The sequence below is a fragment of the Siniperca chuatsi genome, linkage group LG16 (assembly GCF_020085105.1).
Source record: "Siniperca chuatsi isolate FFG_IHB_CAS linkage group LG16, ASM2008510v1, whole genome shotgun sequence".
NCBI lineage: Eukaryota > Metazoa > Chordata > Actinopteri > Centrarchiformes > Sinipercidae > Siniperca > Siniperca chuatsi.
The window spans coordinates 20,541,412-20,567,819 of NC_058057.1; the positions used below are offsets into that span (position 1 = coordinate 20,541,412).

Genomic DNA, 26,408 nt, shown 5'->3' on the forward strand with positions numbered 1-26,408 from the left:
GTACTCTACAACTCCCAAGTGTTAATGTTTTGGAATTGTATGAGTTCAAGGCATAGTAATGAAGGTTGGCTTCTTTTTGTTTTTTTGACTGATCTAATTTTGCTCTCTGTTTTTTGTGGGTAGATTATCCTGTACAGTTGACAACTAGGGGATATGAGGAAATGCAGCAAGTTATATTTAACTATCAATTAATTACACCTGTGATTATTTCTGTACTTGGTGACGTAATGACAATTTCCACTTCTACCAGGTTATTTTACAGTATTACTGCACTGGTACCATAATTTAAAATGTCAGCATCATGGTTTGAATAAAACAATTAAAGAATAAATAATTGAGTGGCTAGAAAAATGTTGTCAGTGCACTGGAAAAATGTACATTCTTTAAATTCAGGATAGACAAAATAACAGTGATTTGATAAAATACAGTGCCTAACAGTACACAAACTGCTGCTTCAAAAATGACCATGAATAACACCTCTCTAATACAGTCTCAACACAAATTTTACTTACACAAACATTATTACTTCTCAAACATAATGTTTTTAGAGACTTTGTACTGGATTGCATTAGATTGGACTGATGTTCCTGTTGTTCCATTCCCTGTACATATAAAAGATGTGCCACTGTCATGCTATAGCAAGCATGATTTGAATATACTGCATCTGGTGTAAAATAAAAAATAAAATAAAAATTTAAAAAAGCACATTGATTAGGTGCCACACTATGAAATTTCCTAATTTCCCAGTACTTAATTATATAATACAATTTTAAATTTCAGCTGTTTTAAGACTGCTAAGATGGTCAGAAAGTGTTTTTATTATTCCGAAGCACCAACAATTAAAGTGGTCAAAATCACAATAGTAACTCAGTTGTGCAGTTTTGTTCTGTGTTGTTCCAGTCTGATTACACTGTAATAACACAAAGGTGAGCTGCAATCTATTATGTGATCTGATTGTCAGGTTACTTTCAGGTTACTGCATTACAACATTAACAGCTCTTACCATTTTACATTGATGCATTGATAGTGTTCACAGGCAAATATGTAAAAGCTGACCAGAGGCTATATCATTAGGACAGGCTTGAATACATAAACAGATCCACTTTATGATCTAAAAGTATATCCCCTGGATGTAAGTCTGGTGAAAACGTATCCTGCTGGGATGTTCACCTCCTTCACAGCCGTGCTTCTCTGTATCTGCTCCTGCTAATGTCGACTGTTTGAATGTGCACTGTGGTTTTCAGTGGCCACAATTACACTTTATCACTCCAGCTGGCAAATAGCTGCAGTCCATGTTTCTGAAGTTGAGTTGTTGCCCTACCACAACAACAGACTGACTGTGATGTTAGTCTGGGTGTCATGGCTTAGAGGAATATACCACAGAATTTCATTACTTTGCACCCTGCAGGCCTGGCTTGTCATCTCACTTCTTTGTCTGAACCTCTGTCCCTGCCTCCCTCTAACCATCCCTCCATCCCTGCTTCTTTTCATTGGTCTGCTCCTCTAACTCTCACTCCATCTCTCCAGGACTTCCATTTTTCACCTCCCTGTTCCTAAATCATCATCCCCTACTTCCCCCAAGCTCTCTTCTCTCTCTCTTTCTGTATCTTTCTCGCTGGCTTTGTGTCTCTCAGGGTAAACAGTGTTTCGCCTGTTGAACTCGATAATCAACTGTTTTTCTCTTAGCGCACACACACACACAAACACATGCTCAGACACATGCGCGCACACTCAATCAAACACGTATTCTCATTCAAAAACATACTCTCACACACAAACACTCACACACACACTCCCAGGCCTATATAAGTCCGATAATGATGTGTTTGGAGGCATTAGGGACAGCGGAGCAGAACCGAATGCCTCCAAACATGGGAAACAAACAAATTACCACTGTGTGTGTGTGTGTGTGAGTGATCGCTAGGAGCAGTGTGCGAGTACTGTATGAAAAAGCAATTCTTTGCTTCAATCTCTGATTGTGTTAGAGATAGATGCTATGTGACTTGACTATGCAACTCTGTCTCTCTCTCTCTCACACTCACACACACACACACACACACACACACACACAGTGGTCTGTCATGTTAGCGTGTATCATTGGAAGTGACAGGCTGTATGTGTAATGACAAGCTAGCAGTCGATATGAGTATAAATGTGTGTGTGATAACGTTCTTAATTCTCGTGCATGACCTCCTGTATCATTAATGCCAAGGATGCTCAAGTGCGCTCTGTGGATGCTCATTGGTCCAGAAACATGTTCTACTGATGCTCATTGGGTATTTTATCGGGTGTATAGATTCAGGGACTGCTCATTCACAAGGCTGGCCATTACTATCATTAAACTGTGCTCTGTTTAAAAGAATATTTTTGCAATGTTTCCGGTATATTTGGCAGTGGAGCGTAGATAAGTAGGAATCCACATGAAACCAAATATAAAGTCACGATGCTGCAACTATAAGAGTGTAGCATTATTTTAATGATGTGCTCTGCATGTTTTTAAGACGTTTTGGTGACAGTTCTCTACTTTTATAAGACTGGAGGAGGCAGACGCTTAACTGGCTCCAAAAAATATAAAATATAAAAATATTTAAAGCAGCCCTAATATTTTATATCAACAATGCATTAAATGAATGTGTATGTGAAAGGGGTTCCTCATGATGAACCTACAGAATATTATCACCCGACTGTGCAGTTCCTCCCCCTTCTAAACATTTTAACATCTTTCAGCTCATTGTTTTGGTTTTACATCACTGAACTTTTGATTCAGTGTCACTGCTCTTACCAACCGTGTTTCCAGCAACAGTAGGCCACTGTTTTCAGCAAAAAATCTCTAATAATCCAACAGTACGCAATCTGCACAGCACCAGACAGCAGACACACCAGCTCGTGAACATAGTGGAGCATTTAGCAACTAAAGATACAGACATTCCTTTCAGGAGTTGATGGAGACCAAAACAGAGCTAAAGGGGGAGTAGATATTGGACTTACATTCGTCAAGTGGATGTGTAGATAAGCAATTGTTTGCTAACATTTTCACCATATCCATTTTATAAGATGATAATACAGTATGTCAACATTGTGTGTACAGCGTGTGCTTTTGTTGCCCAAGTATTCAAAAACGTTTTAATAAAAAAAAAAAATTATTTTGAATGTTCACATATATACAGCATACTGAATAAAGTTATAGAATATTTAAAATATTTAATGTACATTACGTTGGCTTTTCGCTCAAATTGGATATTTATCAGTCAGTGTCATCAATCTTCAGTAATGGATGTCATGGAATTTGGTTGATTAAATATTTTTTGTGACTCAGAAATACTACTTGATGAAAGAGTATCACCTCAAGGTCCATTTAGTAGCTCTTTTGGAGCTCTTTGGATCAATTTGAGCAGTGTCATGGAAATGTAGATGTTTTGAGCACTTTAAGGACTTTTTGTTTATGTTGGCTTAAAAGTTGAGTTTCAACGTTCATTTTTGACTTTGGAAACAGCAGTTGACAAAAAAATCTAACTTTCCATTTAGTAGATGCTCTGGAGCTTTTGCCAGCCTATCACCTGATCTCCATCAGCAGATGGAGTTTCAGTTAAGTATGGGAAGCTCTTCAATTGTACTAATTACAAAGCAACATAAGAGCCAAATTATTTAAAATTTCATTAGCAATTAGTCTTATGGTCCAAATGTTTTGTTTTAGTGACTTTTCCTTCTGAGAAAAAATGCTGAGTATCTTAACTTTTTGGGGATGTTTGAGCAGTAAACTGGTCAGAAGTAAAGACGTTTTAAAATCCAAAGAAAATATCAACTATCAGTTACTTTGTCAGTCTTCAAAAGTAGTCAAATCCTAACCTCCTTGTATCCATCGTGTACCCAGGTTTACTAAAAGATTCACAGCCAAGACAGATAAAAGGCTCAAAAACAAGAAATGCTCATCATTTGGAGAAAAGGAGTGACAGAAAGAGATTAAAGCAGGGAGATAAAGGGGGTGATGGATGAACATGGAGAGATGAGATACTTCCTTTGCTGAAAGTTGAGAGAAAGCTCAAAATATGTTGAAACTTGACACGCAAACACACAGCTCAGCTTGTGTTACATTTCATACAACTCCCTTTCTAACGCTGCCTCTAACTTCCCCAACTTTCTCTAACCATTTTTCATATTTCTTGTCTACCTTCTTGTCTATATTGTCGTATAAAGAAGTAATACAACATAATAATCCTTTTTAAGAGGAAAACCTGCTACAGGTGCAAACCTGAGGCAGAATAGTGTTTAGAAAAAATGCTCCGGTTTCACCTTGGTTATAGAGGTTGACAACTCAAAGTTGTGATAAATGAAGTCTTAAAAGTGTTTCTGTAAAATACTTTTGTATAAAATAAATTCTCCCTTTTTTCTGAAAGAGGAACATCGGCTTTTACCAAGTTGCTGAGCTGTGACTTATGAGAGAGAAAAATGTGTGTAGAGGAGTGTGTGTATAGTGCCACTTCTAATTTGGTTTTGATTGCATGAGATGGATTCCCCCTCCCATTTCCTCACTTTCTTCTCTACCTCCCTTTTCTTTTTTGTCACTTACATGGTTGAAAAAGTGCCTTTACATCAATCACAGTGGATTTGTTCCAGTTTTCATCAACCAAATAATTTGGTGTCATGCACATTTGTGTTCCTGGAAAGTGTGTGCAAAGCTCCACACAGCAATCCTATGGCTCAGAAAAAAAGAATAGAAAAACATTACACCTGATTTCCAGTAACAAAACATAAATAATCATTGCGAACCTGAATCTCTGATGTTTTCATCACAAAAACATAATGTCAAACAAAATATACCACACAGTGAATGTCAGCAATCAATTTGCTACAGTGACTGTCTTGAAATTAAGAACACATTTTTTTGTCAACATTCCTGTTGCAGAGGATGCTACTTTTAACCTTTAAAGATGTGTGAAGTAATCCATTAATAGCAAAGCATAGATGCGTCCAGTTTTGTGCCATAAAGCTTCCATTGCGCTGTCAAGCAATACATAATTTCTTGACAAATCCAACATGTTTAAGGCAGTGTGGAGGCTGATAGAGGCTGATGGTGTTGTATTTACAATCACAGAATTAGCATGATGTTGATACTTCATGATGACGCTACGATGCCTACAATGGCATGTGTGAGTCTGATCCCAGCCTCAGAGGTGGATCTTCACTGACTGTATTGAATAAAGGGTGTCATCTTGCCATTGTCTGATACTTCAAGTCTGATACACAGCAAGCTGCTGGAGTTGACTTTCAAGAGTCAGCGAGCCGTGGGAGTGCAGAACAATAATTGATTGGCTCTAAGAGGCTGGAAGCAAATGAGTGCGCTGCTCTTAGTCATCTTCCTGGATGAGACGTGCATACTGAGTTACAGTCGATCTAACCTTCTCTCCTCGGTTTAAATGAGAAAACAAGAAAATAAACCTAAACTAACACACACACAAATGAATTCTACAATTGATTTGCGCAACGGATCTGTCCAGTTTCTGTCGTCTTTGCCCTCCTCTCCCTCTTCTTGTCGAATATGTTCATCACCTCTGGCTGAAATGACACTTTCAGAATGACACACTCCCAATGGTATATTTTTGGGTTCTGTATCTTCTCTTTTCTTTATATTTATGGTGTGTATGTTTACCACACTAATACAGAAATGATGACAGAATGACATTTCACAATAGATGACCTGCATGTTTATGAAACTTGAAGGAACCGCCACTGCTTCATTTTAAGTTTAATATAAGTTTGAGTGTAATGACTGCCTCGAGCACTTTCTTACTTCCACCCAGTAACATGAATCATAAAAGGCAGCAAGCTGAAAACTGAACTCTTTACTCCTTTGTGTTGTTGCAACACTTTTTAATACATAGCACGCCTTACAGAAGTTCATTTGAAGTGTATTCAGCATCATCTAAAGCACCATGGACAGCTGTCATTAATAAACTCTTAACGGCACGTGTGCACTTGGTCTTGAGTGCTGCTTTAGGAAACGCGTATATACATTTAAAGGTGGGGTATGCGATTTTGGAGAAATCCAATACCATGACAAACACCATGCTATAGAGCAAACAACGACATAGCAATTAATATAACTAATGTTAGCTAGGTTGTGGGTTAGAGAACTGACCCTACAGTTGCTGCTGTGAAGCTAACAGCCAAAGAGGACAAGATGGTTTCCCAGCCAGCAAACCAGCTCCAGACAGTGATACACACAACGCTCCTGCTACTATAGCAAGCCTCACAACAGCATATCTTGGCAAACTAGAAAGTAAGATGAATGTCCACGGGCAAGCAATTTATGAGTGCCTGACACACAACTCATAGCTGGAATAGTGTTGTGTGGCTCGATCTGAGCCACTTTGTTTATTTCCCATTTACAGAGCCAGGGCCGGAGTTTTTAGCGCACACACTGAATGGACAGCTAGTTGTAATGCTCATAGAAAACACTCTTACTTTCGAAGATCGATCGTTATCGGGAAATGGGGCCCAGCATATAACTGTAAGATCTTGTAACTAAGATGGGTAGACATACACAAACTCACATTCCCACTATCCTTTGTGCATTTACATTACCATGTTGGTTTACCAGTGCTGCTTCCAACTCAAGGAGCACCTATCTCCCACCAACAGACATAATGCAGCACAACCTAAAGCCAGTCTGCACAGAGGCTGTCCCTGAAGATATGGAACAAACAAGACCGTGCTCTGACTTGCCCCAGTGCTCATACCATAGACTGTATATAAAGATGGACGACACATCTCCACTTCCTCCCACTGTACAAAAATGAAGCCAGAATATCCCAGATACGAGACCTGCCATCTTGCGCTCGTAATGTCATATGGAGCAAGATTCTGCACAGTAGTGATCGGGGTTGGAGTCACAGTATCGAGGTCCCGCCCATACACCTGGCCGACTCAATCACCAGCCGGCCTCAACTGTCAATCATGACGTGTAACCCCTTTTTATAGCATCAGAGTTTGGTTTTCTGTTCAATCTATTGGAGTATATCTGGAGCCAATCTAACCCTACTGCCTATTACTGTGTGCATCTGTGTGTGTGTGTGTGTGTGTAACCGATAGATAAACAGAGTGAGAACTCCCGATACCAATTGCAAACAACCACAGGCATCAGAAAGGCGACACAGGTGTGCATGTGTGTGTGTATGTCTTGTTTTGCTGGGTATTTGTGTGTGTTCTTGTGTATGCCTGCTTGTGTGTGTCATTTTAGGGGAGTTTGTTTTCTGAAGCTTAAATGACAATCTGGTTTTCATTTCCTTTGTCCCCACTTTCTCTCTGCCTAATCTCCTGAAGAGAGCATCAGTTGCCACTGTCTGCTTTTGTACTCTAAAAACTGAGGTGTACGAATGCAGGTTGGCAAACATATTTCTTTGAAGAAACTAGCATGTGGTATGCACAAAAGGAAGTTGCATACTAATAGCATATTTTAGTTTAAGTAATGTCATTACTCCCTATAATCAGTAATTTGTTTCATTCTACGTAGTCACTGTACTGTACCTCAACACCTACAAAGTTGGTGGTTGTATGAATAAAGATAAGTTGATGTGATTGAAAGCACCAGAACAGATACTAAATGGACCTTGAGGTGCATGTACCCCCAAAAATCTGCTAACTGGGTCTCTTTACAAAAAAACAACAGAATATATTTTCCAACTTGTTTTACACATTTTCTTTTCTATGAAAGGATATTTTAGCTGTTTGTTCTCCCCAGAAAGGCCAAATCTGACCCTTTTAGAACAACAACAGTATTAAAATCGGGATGGACTAACACTTGTAGGTCATTAAAATACCCTGACTTGGTTAATTAAAGTTTTGGAAAAGTCATATTACATCAGTTCTCTGGTGAGAACCCTGGAGGAAGACTGAGGTCGATAATGACTCATTTTCACACCTCTTCTCACTCCATGCCAAACCTACTCCTTAGCATAGGCAGCAAATTAAATCTCATAACTTTACTCCTTTCATTTACTCAACTCTCTCCATCCCTCCCTCTTATTTTATCCTTGCTTTGTGACTCTCTCCTACTGTCCTGCACACTCTGTTTCTCTTCCTCTCTCCTCCTCTGTGTGTCCAGCAGTAGCAAACAGGATGCACATGTATGTCACTGAAACAGTATTTTAGGTCAAGGATTTTCTTTTAGGAATTTGTAGTTGTACATTTGCATTGGAGCATGCAAATGCACAAAATTCCTATCTCGACAACCTATTTAGTTTTAACAACGAGGATTATGTCTTTTTTCTTCTTATTCCGGCCACTAATAGAGCTAATAACAGGCTTATGGAGCTCTCAGGGAGGATCCGACTGATGTCTATTGTAGCTGTGTGAATGTGTGTCTGAGTGTTTATTGTTCCTTCGTTTCCACTCTCCATAAGTCCCCTCTCCCTCCCCATAATTTCCCTCTCCTGCTGTGCTATTTTTCTGTCTTTTTCTTCTTCCTAGGTTTTGTTTCTTTTTTTTCTCCCTCTTCCCCAGGGTAGAGATGGGTCATTAGGTTGCCATCACACAAGCTTTGATTATTGTCCAGGTTGAGTGGATGGCGTCAGAGAAATTCGTTTTCTGAGAAATGTCAATAATTTCAAAGGAAGTAAATTGCTAAATTCAGGTGTGCTAAGTGGATAGAGAATCATCCACAAAGAAGTACAAGTGCCATCAGTGCAAAAGTGTTCCTGAGAATACACAGAAGAAGCTTTTTCTTTTACTTCTCAATTCATATTCTGCTGAATGGTGACTGAACAAAAAGTAAAGATACAAACAAGGATAAAACATGCAAATCAACTTTTTATGCAACATCTCTTTGCACAAGTGGATGAGTTAAAGCAACCTATGTAATCTTTTGGTGTTTTTATCAAGGTTTTATTTTTAGCTGTTGGTTCATCAGAGAATTATCACCCAACTCAACTAGTTTGAGGGCCCGCAACTTTACTGTCATCACCTCAGCTGTTTTCAACGCTCTAAAAGCCTACTGTACACGACCTACCCAGTATCAAGTAGCGGACGGACAAAGTTAGTGACTACCTGGTGAACATAGTGGAGCATTTAGCAGCTAAAGAGCCAGATATTTTATTTTCCTTCTGGAGTTGGTGGAGACCAAAGCAGAGATTAAAGTAGAGTGGACTTATATTCATCAGGTGACAAGAAATACAACTCCAAATGAATGCCAATGTTATTCCGTGTGTTCTGGACATGGAGAAAGGCAACTATTTGCTAACACGTTCACCATAGTAATGATGATATGCGAGATGTTGTTTTCACAGCTTGTTGTGCTGCCTCAAAGTGACCAAAACAAATCAGTTAATGCAAGTTTAAGCAAGTTTTCATTTCAGGCCTAAAGACTTTTAATAAGCATACATGGATGCATACTTGTAATATTTACTGTAATGCAAATATACTGTATATTTCTAAGAATTAATTGGCTCGAGGACTACATTATGTTCAGCCAAATAATATATATACTCAATTGCTTGAGTCCATTGTCACAATAAATGTCATGTTATGCACAATGTCTAATCTTACACAAACACTGCTGCTCTCATAAGTCTCTGTAAAACATCTTCTGTGGTGTCTTCTGTTTTCATCATGCTGCTATTTTGTTACAGTGGAACAAACTTGAGTTTTTTTCAGTATAAGAGACTTAAGTGTGAATGCAGAGTCCACACTGGAGTGCAGATGAGCTAATGGCGAAGGAGGTAGAGCAGCACAAGTATCTGATGTGTGTAGGCTGTGTAGTGTGGGTTTAAACTATGATTTTACTGTCTTCTGGAGTCCAAATCAGCAAATGGGGTTAGATAGAGAAGAAGTGTTGGTCAATAAAATGTCCACCCAAGTACTCCTCCATGCCTGCTAGTATGTATGTGTGTGTGTATTCTCAGTCAGCTGTGAAATGGGTGATTCCTCCTCTCGGTTTAAGAACTGAGAGTAATGATGTAGAATGGAAGAGGTTTATGGAGGCATTAAGCCCACCTCGTACACCCTCTCTCTCTGTCTCAAGCTCTATTTCTTCGTCACTCTCTCCCTCTTCCTCAATGTCCCCCTCGCTCTGTTTTTATGGTGGCATTATTATCTCGCTCTCCCACCCATTACTGTTCAGGTTGGAGCAGAATAATAAATTTCAGGATCATGCCGATGCAGCGTTTCTCAACCTAAAGCTCATTCTGTGGACTCGACAGAAACGCTGCACTGAAACACACAAGACAACAAAGATTGTAGCATATTCTTGTTCTCCTTACTTTTGAAACATTTTTAAATATTTTTTTTAGGAAAACACTATCACTATCTAATGTTACAATGTCGGATGTTCATATTAAACTTGGCCAAAGTTTCATGAGGTAAACGTATGTAAAAGTAATCCCTGTGAGCAAAAAACTCTGCTCTGAATACTAGGTTTCCAACGTTTTTTTCTATTTTGTCCTTATACGGTCATCTGCTCATGATCTGCATGCACAGCACTCCCATGAAGTACAAGGACGTGGCCATCCACCGGCTCAGTCTGTCTCAGTTATCAGTTTAGCCTATTAAGATTATAATGACAGTGGATATTCCGCAATAGTAATAGAAGTATGAATAAATATCAATAAATAGGGAATTTTAAACTGAAAAGAGTATATTGCACAGCATTATTCAACCGCTTTTCGGTTGTGAAGGAAAGTTAGTTTCTTGATGGACAGATGGCTTTACTTGCTGCTAAAGTAACCCCTAACTACTGCTATCTTGACTTATTAACTTGGTCCCAGCTTTTGCTATTAGAGCCCCCACACTATGGAACTCTCTGACTACTGAACTCAGACACACTAAGTCTCTAGCTTCTTTTAAATCTCTTCTTAAAACTTTTCTCCTTGTGAAAGCTTTTGGAAATGCTTGATATGTCTTTATTGTTTTAACAGTTATTATTTTTATTTTATTTGTATGTATTTGATCTTATTCATTTTATTGTTTTCCTCCTTGCTTATGTTCTTTGACCTTATTCTCTTTATTAGGCTTTATCTGCCTTGTCAGGTTTTATTTCTTTTTTGTAAAGCACTTTGTAACATTAAGAAAAGTGCTATATAAATAAAGATTGTTATTTATTATTATCTGCCCGGAATGGGAGCTCGGAGCACCAAGGAAGTGTTGGTGTTTACACCACTAGCACAGGAGCTTTGGACCACTGGGAGGAGGAGGTTTTCAGGCCCAGATTCTGAGCTCCCAGTCCAGGCAGAATCAGCTAAGCTAATAGGACTGCTAGCTGCATGGCTACCTGAGCTAACTAGCTAACGGCAGCTACAGTTAGCAGTGACTTTTAAAGCCATCTGTCCATTATGTAATTCTGTAAATGAGTGAGTTGAGGCAGAGCAGCTGGAAGATATCAGAGGGAAAACCAGAAAATGTTTTCTCCATAAAATATGATCCAGTTTCACCAAAATCAGTGAACAAAGTTATAAAAGTTGTTTTTGTACAGTTATCAGTGAGGCCCGGCCTCAGAAACACTTTAGCTTTAGCGGTGTCTATTATTTTTCAAACCTAATTCTTGTCTCATTTGTGGTCTGATAAACAGTAAATTCATCAAATTCAGTGACCCATATTGCTATTTTCCCAGCTAAGTTACTGTAGCTGTCATATACCATCGAGCTCTAGTGGGCTCCCAGAATTAAGAGCTGGAAAGGAGCATAAAAGGTCCCCTTTAAATAAACTGCGTACACATGAGAATTATGTTTTTGTCACATTCATATCACAAGCTTTCTACAAAATAGAGATTCGCTGGTTCATTTCATACAGTACCTACAATTCAAACTTGAAACAAACATTTACAGCTTTACAAATAGGTGTCACAATTTTTTTGTAACAAAATATTCAATAAATAATGTTTTTAGAACATTCGAAGATGAGAATTTTTTATGCTATGGTGGGATTTTTGAGACTTTATTTGACTGCATTAGATTTCTGTTCCAGTGTGCTTGCTGCAAAAATACATTGGCAAGAATGTGTATAGCATCATGTGTTTCCTTTGGTCACACTTGCCTTCTTAATCTTTATGTGCTCCCTGATGGTGTGGAGTGCTGCAAATATTGACTCTCCTTTACAATGAGACCTTGTAACTTTTGAAAGAAGAAACAACACATACTTCCTCTTACAAATTAAAAACTAAATTAATAAGCAACAAAACACACCCTTGCTCAGTTCAATACACTCCGTGATTTATCTGCTACAACCTTTGTTAGGTATGACTCGTGGGTAGTGTTAGCTAATGTTTGCAAACTTTAGATATAGATATTGCTGTGTAACTGACTGTTACACTATATATATATATATATATATATATATATATAGAGAGAGAGAGAGAGAGAGAGAGATATATATATAGATAGATAGATAGATATAGATATATATAGATATAGATATAGATATATATATATAGATATATATATAGATATAGAGATATATAGAGATATATAGAGATATATATATATATATATATAGATATAGAAATAAATAAAGTTACGTACTGTCACTTTAAATCTGCCAGCATTTGGCTAAGCCTAATGAACTCCATGTAGGTAAAATAATCTCTGTTAACAAATGTACACATTAAACATTAATCACATCAATAATTTTCCGTAATTCTATAGAGTTTTGCAAATAACATAGACTTACTAATCTGTTTCTCTGTGTTTCTTCAGCTTTCAGCCTATGGAGGGAGTGTGGTTTACACTGTGTCTTATACTACAGACCAACAAGAACAAATGGCCATTAGAGTCACCTCAGAACCTGACCTAATCATAGAGGTAAGTTTGCAAACATCCAGAAAGATAAAGACATCATAGAGCATTAGTATACTTTTATATTGAAAGCTAATGAAGAGCTGTTTATCAGTATAACTGCCTTTATCGTTTTGTGCTATTTTATATGGTGTGTGTAATAGGTTTTGATTTTTAAAGTTGTGCTTTATTTTAAACCCGGTCAATAAATCTGGGAGATTCCTTGGGAGCAGTGGGCAGTGTAGAGCCCTGAAGTAAGCTCCAGTTCTCTAGGCAGCGTCTTGGTCAAGGGCATTGACCAGGAGTGTTCCTAACACTTAACACATGCATGGTTTGGAAGTGGGAGGAAATGGTCACAACCAGAGTGTGAATGTGTGCGTGTTTATGTATTTGTGTCAGCAACATTATTTAACTTTTTCCCACAAGCCATTGACTTTTGCACCAGTGTAGACCGCTAAACGAAGTAGCAAATAAAAGCTGTTAAAACACACACACACACACACACACACACACACACACACACACACACACACACAATCAGCTACAGCTGGCAGAGAAATGCTGAACTTAGCAATAAAAAATGCAGATGTACAGTCTCCCTCCCCTCTCTCTGTCTTTATAATGAGCAGGTTGTGATATAATGTATGGCAGCAATAAGCAAAGCAGCAACACTATTAGTTAACTATTTATATCTCGTTATATCACTAAACAACATTGTTTGTATGGGTGTACAGTACACACACAAATACAAACAGGCACATAAGCAGGTTTTTCTGTGACAGAACTGCAGAAGTGATCCCGTTATTTCATACACACAACTTTCTACCAATAACATGTTAAAGAACAGGAAATTTTATTTAGAATAGTGTAAAAAAAATTACCGTATCTGTAATAAGCTGCAATAACTTGTGGAGGTATCTACTTTTCAGGTGCGGACTGGAAAAGAATTAAATGATAATTAAAAAGTTTCATCCTGTAGAGATGCAATTTTAGATTAAATATGGACACAAACGCAAAAACTAATTATAATATGACTTTAAATTGTATGACTTTCATTTAGTGAAGGTGCCATAAAAAATGTGAGACAGAGAGAGGGAGGGGGAAAGACAGAAGAAGGAAAGAAACAGGGAGGAAGGAAACAAGGAAATAAAGAGGGAGGAAGAAAAAAGGAAGGACATAAACAGAGGAAGGAAGGAAGGGAAGAAACAGGGAAGAAGGGAACAAGGAATTAAACAGAAGTGAAAAAGAGATGGATAGTCACCGACCAATGAGCTTGTCTTATTTAAAGATGTGTCAGTGAGATCGACTGGTGGGGAGGAGATGGGAGGAGAGGAGGACAAGTGTCGGTCTTCTTGTCAACAAAAAGCTTCTCCAAATGATGCCGATAATGAACCACCTACACACTGTCAACCATCTTTCTCCCTCTTCACTCTCTCTCTTTCAGCCTTTGTCTCGTTTTGTTTCTTCCCCCCCTCCCTCTTCACTCTCTCTCTTTCTGCCTTTGTCTCGTTTTGGCCCCCCCCCCACACACACACACTGTTTACTCTCTGCATGAAGTTGTGATATTGTGTGTTGCGTGGTTTTGTTCTGTTACTTTGTGGGATCTGAATAGACAATAATCTCTCTGTTTGTCTGTATGGTTTTGTTGATTTCCACGTCTTTCTCTCTATCCAGCCCACTTTATCAGCCTCCATTAGCACAGTTAAAAAAACGTGCAAATACCAAGCTATTCATGACAACAATAACAACCAATGTACTGGAAATATGTGCATCTGGAGTTTCTGATTTAGCTTAAAACAGATGAAAACTTGATTTTGATTTGTTTCCAAATTCCCTTTTAGTGCTCATTAGTGCAAATCTATATATTTTGAGCCCTTAAAATTATTTGTGACCCATGTTTGAATGAACAAATGAGCTTGGAGCTGAGAGCCACATGGGAAGACCTGAGGGGTATTCCATCAAGGTGGATAAAGGAAAATCCTGGCTTAATTTGATAAGTCTCGCTAGTTTAAGTGAGAGATCTGTTCCATTACTGTGGTTTATAGGATTCCCTGCTCAGTAACCAAGGGAACTTATACAACTGGATTAGCATGCTCCATAGCAGGCTAACTATCAAGTTTAATTTAGCTGTGTGTCAAAGAATGCCAGACGGGCGGAAACAGAATCCCAAAAGAATGTTCCGTCAAGTGTCTTTTTGCACTCGCATCACATATGTCATGTTCTGAAACATAAATTAAGAGCTATTTCAGTTAATCCCCATTTTATTCAAGGTCACCTTTATTTTGGAGGGAAACATTTTAGTTGAAATCTTAGCTTGTATAATTTAAGAAAGAAAAGTGTGCCAACGTTGTGTTGGAAGTTATTTATTAATTCCCTCATTTTGTTCAAGCTGAGAAGACAAAAAACAAACATTAATTACAGTCCCAACCATGACCTTCTGCTTTGTTTAAATTTATACTTACATCATTCTCCTGTTTGTTTCTCCAACTTCTTAATTTTTAGCTTTTTGTACTCCATGTCCAGTTTCTGGCTTTCACTACCAATGAGCAGATGACACTTGTATATTGAACTGACATCCTGTGAAAGAGAAAATGTGTCAAATAGTAGCTGCTTATATAGTTGATAACAGCAATATAAGGAGTTACTCACTTCACGTACTTGACGTACTTGCTGTTCCAGTCATGTCCTGCAGCAAGGTGTAAGGTTATATATCATTTGTAGAATCCAGACACATCCAAAACATTTCACATTTGGTCTTACTCTTACCTCTGGCATCTGTGGCTGCATACAGTCTCCTCATCAAGGGCCCAAGGCTGGTACCATCTCCCTGCAAATAGAAGAACACTGCAGTTGATAAAGCAAAAGAAGAAAGAATTGCTTAAAATGCAGTGTTTAAACAAAAGACCTACTCGCACATATGTCACACAGGGGATCTAGCAGACATATAGTGTCGCCACTCACTGAAAGATATAGGCCTTCCATTGTAGTAGACAATACCTTGTACATATTGCTTCCGAGTACCTTGGGGAATGATGTCCCCCCTATCTATTCCCTCTATTAGTGAGCGCCCCCGGTTGTAGCTCAACACCAGCTCCTCTGTGGGTGTGAGGTCCTCAGGTGGTGGTCCCCCACCAGTAGCATCTGTGTTTTTGTTTGGTGGCTAAAATGGTACATATTTACAGCTACTATTTTAACACATATATTTTACATTTAATAATAATTTTATTTATTTAGAACTTTTCAAGCAATAAGCACAAAGTGCTTTCCCATGTCAGAGGATTAAAATCATAAGCAACATGTGCATATACATACAAGCATACATACACCTCAAACAATTAGGCATTTAATTAACAGTAAATGCATTTTAGTAATTTCTCCTAAGTTAGCTTACACCATCATTTTAAACATACATCTGATACTATCTAGCCTGCTGATAATATAGCCACAGTCTTACTGTAGGCTAGTGATCTGAATGTTCAACAAATACAAATGTATAAGAAAGATATAGGAAAGTGCCAACCTTATCCTTTAATTACTGAATTTGATTTTCAGAGACAATAAAAGATAGACAGTAAAATCCTCTCTTTCAGAAACTTAATGAAAACAATTTTCTCTGAGGTGTTTCTTGTCAGTCTGCCTCTTTGTCTCTTTCTTTCCGTCTTTATCTCTGCATCTCTTGGCCCTGCTACTACTTTCTGTCTATTTATCCCTCCCATCTACTTTTTCAATTAGTTTTTATTTAATAGTTTATTGGCATGGTGAGCTCGCTCTCTCTCTCCCCAATCAGTAGTTGTCACTGCGTTAGCCGCTACATGCCATTGATCTGTTCTCAACAAGAGATAGTCAGATACCAAGCCAGGCTTAATTCACTTTGCATGCAGTCCATTCAAAATGTCAATAGAAACTGCAGCTCATTACCTAATGACATATCATTCACTCTTACCCTCTTTTTCCCCCCTGATCAGTTGAATATCATAGTCCTTTCTTAACGAGGTGTCATACTGCATTTATGTTTTAAAGAATATCCACTTTCTTGACTTATGGATTTAAAAGCGAACTGCAGCAAAGGAGAGATAAAAACCCACAAATTTAAAATGTTTCTTTCTACTTTCTCTTCCAGGGAGGCGGGATCAAGATTATTGACAGAAGGTTTGGCCAGCCGGTGTACCCGTCCTCGCCAAGCACCAAAAACACTGCTCTCCTTCCTGAGAACTTCCTGGTTTCAGAGAGCGCGCAGCCAATTAGTCGGAGGGATTTCTTGTCAGTGTTAGCCAGTGTGACCAGAGTGATGGTCCGAGCCTCTTATAGCACAGAACCCAGCGCTGTGTACAGGTAGAAACGCGCACACACACACACACACACACACACACACACACACACACACACACTCTTAATACATTTCAATCCACTCTTACATTTAAACTGTTGGGCATTATTGGATGATAACATACAGCAAGTCAAGTATCCTGGACATAGTCATAATTAGTATTTTTAGTATGGTGTTTAGTATTGTTTGTTTTGTTTTTTTTACTTTAAAAGTCCAACAAATCATTTAATAGATGTAATATGATGTGATGGATATGCAGTTTGTTTACTAGTACCTATTGAATGCCCTATAACTGATCAGCACTATCAGAATCAGTACCTGAACTGATTCTACTGTAGTGCAACTATTGATGGGATTCCATGCAAGTGTAGATATTGTCCCATGACAAGTATGTACTTTTATGGGAAACACTTGATAATAGCATGAAAATCTTGTTAGTAAAATGTACATCACTATGTATACAATCAACGAAGTTCAGAATTTTTGCAACCGCTAGAGTCCCTTGGTGAACAGTTGTACTTTGTTGTTCTTAAACACAAGAATAAACACATTTTCATAGTGGTAGTGTTGTTTTGCACAGCCGTTACACTATGATCCCAAATTTTAAATATTAAGTATTGAATAGTAGCAACAAATGTAAACCCTCAGCAGCCACAGTCTTAGCTTTTTTACAAAACAACTTGCCTAGAGTTGAGACTCTCAGGCAGTTCTTTCTTATAGCCTCCTTAAAACCCTACTTTAATCGTCTATAACCTAAACATAAAGATGGCGGTTTAATTGGTGAAGCTTATCACTGTTTGGAAGTAAATTCTGCCTGAGAGAATGAACTCAGGTCATAAAAGTTCTAAAAGCCTAATCAGCCAAATAACCCTGCTTATTTAAGTGAAGGCGTATGTTTAACTGTAACAACTGATAGACTACCAATGTGCCACATGTTTATGCTTGATATTTCTGTGTGTGTGTCTGTGTGGTGTATGTATGTAGACTCCTCTCATTCACAATGCAGGTAGCTAATCCCTCTGCAAGAGGAGAGAGAAGAGCATCAGCTGTAGAAATCTGCTCTTGTCCTCCTGGATATGCTGGAAATTCATGTGAGGTAAACACACTCACACACCTACTGCAATTTTAAAACTTCCTCTACAATAACCAATAGAAAACAGTCTTGAAGAAAAAGCACATAAGTAAAATTGTACTTTTACTCTTGTACTTTTTTCCAAGACTCCAAAGCCATTTATTGGAGTTTTTTTTAATGTAAAATGTCAGTCAACAAATTAAGCACTTGAGTACTTTTGTTTACAGATTAGATCAAATAGACTCAATAGTCTTTTCAAATTAAACTCAGTCAACAATCACAGTGTCTGCAAGTTCTGAAAAAGTAACATTTATTCTTCAAAGCTTGCACCATTATATTAAACCATTAATAATACAATGGTATCAGGTATAACATAACCTACAATATTTCAAGCAAATTTTAAGACTTTGGAAGTTCATTTCATCCCACAGTGAAAAATGGAAAGGGAACCAATGGCTCCCTAGAAGGAACTGTGTTTATTGGAAATAAAAACTGTATTACACTTTGAGCAGTGTAGCTGTAAATGCAATTTTTGGCAAATGAGCTACACTAAAACATCCAAACACATCAATTTGCTCCCTAAAGCTTTGTTTTATTCTATTTTTCTCTTAGTATATCTGATTCTTAAACATGTTACTTGTAGTATTACATGACTGATGAAAGGATCGTCCCAGTTTTCTTTTAAAGCCTCCTGAGCAAAACCACATTAAATCAGCGTTTAGTTTCAGAATGTAGCTGACTTACTGCTCTTCTAGTCTTGACTGACACACAAACCCACATGCACTCGTACGTACGTTACGTTTTTAAAACTCAACAGACAAAATCACACACAAACATTCACAGTGTAACACAGAGAACTGCAAAAACACACACTCAAGGTGCTAATTAGAGGATCAAAGGGATAAATACTCCACACGCAGCAGCTTAAAGACAGACATCTCTGTTTTCCTGTCTTTCTAACTGTGTGGGCGTGTGTGTGTGTGTGTGTGTGTGTTTCAGGCGTGTATTCCTGGTTTTCGGAGGGTTAATGGGAATCTGTATAATGGTGTGTGTGAAGCTTGTCATTGCCACAGACACGCTACACAATGCCACGAGATCACAGGACACTGCCTGGTAAGATGACCAATAAGTTGAGTAAGACACTTGTCTGTCTGTCTGATCATTTAGTTTTATTCAGTGCTCAAAATCGCGATTGAAGTGATTTACTCCGCTTTACTCTTTCTTTTGAATTGGTTAGCCAAAAAAACTTATACAACTTTTTTGAGGTACCAGACATCAAGTGTTGAGAGCAGCAAATGTAAAAGCTTTCATGAAAAGGTTTTATCGCTTTTGATATTTACAGAATGTCAAAAGACAATACCAAAACGGAAAAACATTATATTTTGAAAAATGTGCAGAATATTTCGAGTTGCAATGTTATAATTTTAGACAGAATATTGCTTGTATTGTGCTTTTCCTTAACACATCATTCACTTTAATATCACTTTAACTCATAAAGCTGTCCCTCCATTTGTCATCATTAAGATATAATAGTAAATAACTTGTCTGTCATGAGTAAATGAGCTGACATTTTTATTTATGTTTTAAACAGTCAACTAGCCCATGTTCACAGCATTGATTTTGCTGAATAATTGAGAGAGGTTAAATCAGTTGGCTGGGAGCCCTAGATTGCTCACATGTATTGGTCAATTCATAGTTGAGAGTTCACTCCATAAACTGTAGGAAACATGAATGCAGTGTCTGTGACATGACTAATAGGCTGCTGAAATCTGAAACAGCCTGGTATGCAAGTGCTGCAAAACAAGCAGTAATTGGTGTGGATGTCCTGAGGGAGCTTAGAAAGGGAAGACACGCCCTCTCAATATAATTTTATGACACAAAAGCTTAAATCAGATCAGCATAAAGGAAAGAGAGACACATTGGCTTTGTATACAAGAGTGAAGTTAGGAGTCACTTTTTCAGTGCAATGTTCTTGGAACCACCATCTAGTGGCCATCAGAGGAACTGCAGGGTTAAGAGACGCTCCGTGGCTTCACAAATGGACATCAAAATTAACTTACACAAACACGCATTTAAATATACTGGGGAGATACACACACGCATGCATGCCAACCTGCTCATGTGCATCTGCACACACACATCGTCACTCCCCAGTCTACACATTGCCTCAGGCTTAAGCTGTCAGTTAGCATCGAACTAAATAAAAAATACACTAATACACACACACCAGCACACACACAGCTGTGGATTTTGTATTACCATGTTATTTTTCATTATAGATGAGGAGGATGCTGGGATATGTCAGATGGAGGAACACACACACACTCTGAGCCAGACAAAGACAGACAGACGAGCAGGCTCAATCGATCTCTCTCTCTTACACACACACACATATACACAAATACATACATCCATCCACAGAGAGAAGGACAACTTGGTTGAAGTCGACTTAGCTGAGGACTGTGTTTTCTGGCTATAGCTGACTGAATGATGCCGTGGTTAACACAGTGTGTATGTGTCAGGATGTGCAACATATAAAAACAGGGATGTGTCGGCCTAGAAAAGAAAATAACAGACAACCTGATTTCCCTAGTGGGAGGGACACAATCAACACAAGTAAAATCTTAAACTGAAATGTTAAACACAAATTACTATTTTTATTCTGCATCAGACCAGTGAAATGTCATGCTGAAGAAGTAATTTTAATTAACTATTTTTGAGGCAGCTTTGGAATTAGTTATTAAGGAATTATTCAAATTTTGTGATATTACTGTTGGTGGAGACAGAGTTGTAAGGCAAACCAGTCAAAATAAGGCACGTTGTCAGTCGTGTTGTTTCGTTAGATTCACACTAGATACAACTGAAGACCCAGTTAATTAAGGAAGGCATTTAGTTAATGTAGTATGTTTTTATCTTCTCCCACTGTCACTTTTATTAATTTTTATCTCTCTACGTTTTTCATTGGATCTTTCCTATTTTTATAAATGTATCTTTTTGGTATCTATTGTGTTTTGTTTTTAAAGCCATACTGTGAAGCACTTTGGGCTGCAATTCATGTATGAAAGGTGCTATACAAATAAAATTATTACTATTTTATCATTGGTTGTCATCTCACACATTTCTATCTTGACATTAGCCAGAGTGTCAAAACACGCATGGCGACACACCGTCTTGGCAATAAAACATTCACAGAAGAAAGAAAAATAATAAGGCTGATATTAATATATCAACAAATAATACTGAAAATAAATAAAATGAATTCATAGCCATATGTTTTGCATAGTATTTGTAATTTTCTGCTATCATTTGTTTTCAATCAAACTTTTTTAATTAGTGGAGTTTATTAAACAATGAACCCTGTATTCACCCTGTATTGTAGTGTTTTTTATAGGTTCTGAGGGACATTATTGACCAAGTGTTTGGTTGAGGATGTACCTGTGAATCCTATGTGCTTGGTTACTATGGTAACAAAATGTGATGCTAATCCTGAACCATATCATTAACCTTGACCTCCTCAAGATTGTTCCTCCCGCTGCTGTCTGCTTGACAATGATTTGATGTGACAACTTTATTTAATAACAACCATTTTGCTTTTCTAAAGATGTATCTACAAATGTCTGCTCTTCTTATTGCAGTGCTGTAACCTTTGTGCCTATTAGTTTTTACCTTTCTAACGTTTAACCTCTAGAAGCAAAGTGTGACATTAATCACACTAAAATATAGCTATTGTTAGCTCTTGGGTCATATTCTTTTTCACGGTCCTAACTTGCGTCCTACACTTGGTATTAACTGCAAAATAACTTAATTTGTGGCTCATTATTCAGCTTCATCATCATTTTGTGCTAAAATTGGATGTAGTTCTACCTGTCTGTGTCTGTTTACAACACATGCACTGAGTTCGTCAGTTTTTGCAATGAAAACCAAAACAATGTTACTAAAAAAACGCAAAAACTGTAACTGTATTTGTTTCCAAGACAATTTCAAGGTTTTCGAGAAGTTTTTCGAAACACTTGGCGAAAATGTTACTTTTAATGGTTTAATGGAATGCGACTGTTGTTTTCTTGCCTAAAGCATGATTGAAGACAATATTAACAGATAGGTTTTCATCATTGCAGAAAGTGCTTAAGATCTTCTCATGACACTAAGGTTAACTGATCAGACGGTTTGTTTGCCTAATACTCAATTTGTTTTCCTGATTATAAATGAACTATGTGTCTCCTCCAGGACTGCTCCCACCACACAACAGGCCCCCACTGTGACACCTGCGTACCTGGTTACTATGGCAATGCCACCCGTGGGTCACCTGCGGACTGTCACCCCTGCACCTGCCCGCTCAATCTTCCTAGCAACAAGTAGGTTCTGAATTTACTGGGGGTAATGTTGCCATGACAACAATATCTAATCAAACGCTTCAGTCTTTCACTGCTGATCCCACAGTGCAGATCTCTGACTTTGTGGCCCCTATTTTCTCTTTTTAACCCGTCTCTTCATAATGTTCTCCTTTCCTCTCCTCTCCTGACACTCAGACTACATTTTTTTTGTCTTTTAAAGTATATCACCACAATTAGATGCTGCATCACTGTGGGTAGGAATTATAATGACTTGAATAGAAATATCATCACCACAGGTAGAAGCATCAATATAAGTGGAGAAACATTATCCCTGAGGGTGGAAATGTCATCACTGTTGGAAGAATCAACTTAACTGTGGCTAGAAAACTTAACACAGTAGCAAGCTCAAACCTCCCACTACTAATAAGGTATCTAAAAGCTTTATCATACCATTCATCTTGTATGGAAAATCACTCATGCTGTGCTACTTCAGTCTCAAATCACGGTTGTTCAAGTTACAGAAAGTACTGTATCTGGTAAAAATGTACTTTAAAAAAGCAGTGAACGAATATCCGATGTATGGAAAAACAATGTCACATTTTACACATTAATAAATTCTAAATTAATTAAAATCTTAGTAGACCTATCGTACATAAACACCAATATAAAAACACATTAAGAAGACACACTGACACCTTCTCCAGGGTTAAGCACAGCAGTCCATTGGTTATACTTTTACTTTAACTAAATTGACCTCTAAGTTACAAATAAGTGTATTGGAGAGTAATAGAGAATATGTATGAAATTCTATGCAGTTATTTAAAAATGAATTCAGTCACTGGTAATTTGGACTGCACAATACTGTTTGTCATAGAAGCAGCCCAGTTTAGAGGCATGGGATAGGGCTACTCACCTGATGGTTCATCAAAATCAGGTGTATTGCCAAATAGGGTTTCACATAAAAGGAATTTACCTTAGTATTTTGGTGCAAAACAATAAAACATAGTAAGAGAAAACGAAAAAATAAAAACTATAAAAGTGAAGAACATATATAAATATAAAATAGAAACATTTACAATAAGAAATTTAAAATATATCTGTAAAATATATCTGTCTAGGAAGCATGCAGACCCTGTAGGTCATTCAAATACTGTATGTACTGGCAGGTTTCCCACTTCATTGCAGCTTGGTCCACCTGTGCTGAACAGAAGTCATCTGAATACTGCCGCCTTTGCTGTTCTGTTACTTCTCCCTATACTATGCTGGCCCTGCTGTCACATCTTGGTAAACTGTTTCCCCTCTGTTGGCATGGAAGATGCCATCATTGTCGGCCCTGATCAACTTTGAACTTGGAAGCAGTAGTTGACAAAACAGTCTCACCACAAGGTCCATTTAGTAGCTGTTGTGGTCCCTCTTCTTCTGCCTTCACTATGCATGTAGGTGCAAAGATATACAATGAGTTGAACACTCTTCCAATAAAGTTTGAAGACAGGAGTTGTCTTGTGAAGTCTTTACTGGGGGGAGTTGTGAAACTATGAAAACAGTATTTGACAAACAACAAATTCAATACTAGAATTACAAATCAGAAAAAGGTGAGGTACCATGAACAAGAGTTAGACCAAATATATTGTAAAAATTAATTGCCAGAGTAACAGGGAAACTGGATTCACATTGTCCCTCATGCCAGGAAAAAACAAAGTATCGCTAGTGAAAGACCAACATTAAGTCCCGATTGAAAATACAGTAATTAATCTAGTCAACATACACAAAATCCACAAGAGTAAAAGTACAAAGAGTAATACATAACAGTTAACACAACACATTAGCCTCAGACAGCTAGTATAATGCCTAGCTTGGTTGGCAGAAAAACTAGACTAACAAATCAACAATCACTAAACAGCTATAATGCTACAACAAGGGCATTTGGAGAGTAGATGAAATATACCTGTCAATATTTGTTCAGTCACAGATCTGACAAAATGGTGGATGTAACTGCTATGGAACTGTGCTAGTAGCGGTTGCTAATAGCCACGAAATGTTCAACTGAAACCAACTGTTGGTGTCAGAATATCTTTCTGATTTTGAAACTTAATTTGCACAAAAGATATTGTCATAAATAGAAACAATACATAAACATTAATTAAATTGGATATTGACCTCCGCTATTATAGATCTGCAGTTTCTCCAAATGACCAGCGAGAGATGCTGTGTGTTAGGTGCACAGCATGGGCACACACACACACACGTGCAAACAGGCAGCAACAGCTGAGATTCTTCATGCAGTCATGACACGTCATGTTCAAAACTCTCAGAGCTAAAGAAAGATACAACTCTCTCTCTCTCTCTCTCTCTCTCTCTCTCTCTCTCACACCTCTCCTCCTCTCTTCCCTCTTCTGCCCCCTCCCTGTAACCCCTGCAGTAATAATAGCTTGAAGGTGCCATGCCTTTCAGCACCTCAAAATAGCCATCTAGTCCCTTAGGTTCACTGAAGCCAATCACTCAAATAGCCAGCCAGCCAGTCAGTCAGACTCTGTTACCGTTAGCAGTAATCTCTAAGCTCTTGTCAACATCTGATAAATTGATGTCCATATTAGTTTAAGCACGGTGGCGATTTACAGCAAATCAGTACAAATCAGTTTATTTCCGCAGTGCTGTTCCACTTTATTTACACCCAGGCTTAATTACCTCACTACCAAGGAGTTTTTTCAGTCTTTTAATTTGTCTGTCAGTTAGATCTCAATCTACTTTACAGGTTTCAGGGAAATTTACTGGAAGTTCCTTGGTGAATTATCTATTCATAAAGGCCTTAATCATTTCTACCTACACAGATTTACTTCCACTTTGATTTCTATTTTAAAAAGCTATTTTCACAACTGTTCTTACAAAAGTTCACCCAGTCTTTCCTAAAATTGCTACACAGCTTACTTTACTTTACATCCCCAAGTGTTTTCCTGTAACTAAGGTAGCTAAATTCACGTAGTCATGGCCTATTTAACATATTTGCCACAATTCTTTGTACACTGTGCAGTTGTAACCAAATTTGCATGTCAACTCTGACCAACCCCCAAAATTGGATGTTGTTTCACATAGATGTGGTGCTACAGCAACATAACACTTATTTGATGGTTTGAGTCTGAGTCACTTGAAATTTGCATGATTAATCCTTGTAAAAATCCCTAATATTCCCAGGATTTGGACATTCTACCCAAAATCTGCATGATTATCTATTCTTATTTATATATATATATTGATGTAGATCTGGATCAGATGTCGATTAAAAGATTGAAGTACTATTATTAGAGTAACTCATTTAGATGACTGTGCCGCCTTGGCAGAAGCACTTTCCAAGTGCTTTCTGGTTGTGTCTCAGTCTTGAATGAAACCTTTATACACATTTGATATCTTATAGGTTGGGAATGTGTTGCTGGGCATGACTTGATATATCAGGATACTACCATGCTCAGTCATTAAACTTATCTAACAACTTTAGGCAACATTTAAATGTGCTTTATGGTGATATTGGATCTGTTTTCTTTTTGCATGAATGTAATGAAGTACCTTGATTTGTCTGGTATTTGGTTTTCTGGATTAGCCAAAAACAAACATTCCTGTCTGGTTATTTTATCAGTGAACAGTTTATGTTTGTGAAATAAAATTGTCCATATACCATGATAGAGATTTTATCCATATTACTCTCTCTTACAGTAGCAGCATATAATCTGTAATAAAAGTTAATAATGTTCTGCAAGTACTGTACATGACTGAAAGATAGGTAGACAAGTGTAGATAGATAAAGTAGATAAACGTGTAATACATAAATTTTTGTTTTGGGAGAAATTTTTACTTTACACGTGTTCTCCCATCACATAATTTTCCCCCAAAAAGCATTTAGAAATTGCGCTGCTACAGTACCTTGACTT

General features: G+C 37.7%; 1 protein-coding gene across 10 annotated transcripts in view; it reads left to right on the plus strand.

The window, feature by feature from the left end:
• lama2 (laminin, alpha 2) overlaps positions 1-26,408 on the plus strand; it is a 189,922-nt gene that overhangs the window by 72,019 nt on the left and 91,495 nt on the right. For 9 of the 10 annotated variants that reach the window (XM_044168817.1, XM_044168814.1, XM_044168815.1 and 6 more), the window contains exons 15-19: positions 12,681-12,785; positions 16,879-17,090; positions 18,070-18,181; positions 19,157-19,270; positions 22,382-22,509. In XM_044168817.1, coding sequence (XP_044024752.1) covers positions 12,681-12,785; positions 16,879-17,090; positions 18,070-18,181; positions 19,157-19,270; positions 22,382-22,509 — 671 coding nt within the window. The remainder of the gene's footprint in view (positions 1-12,680; positions 12,786-16,878; positions 17,091-18,069; positions 18,182-19,156; positions 19,271-22,381; positions 22,510-26,408) is intronic. The other variant, XM_044168819.1, reaches the window with a different exon arrangement.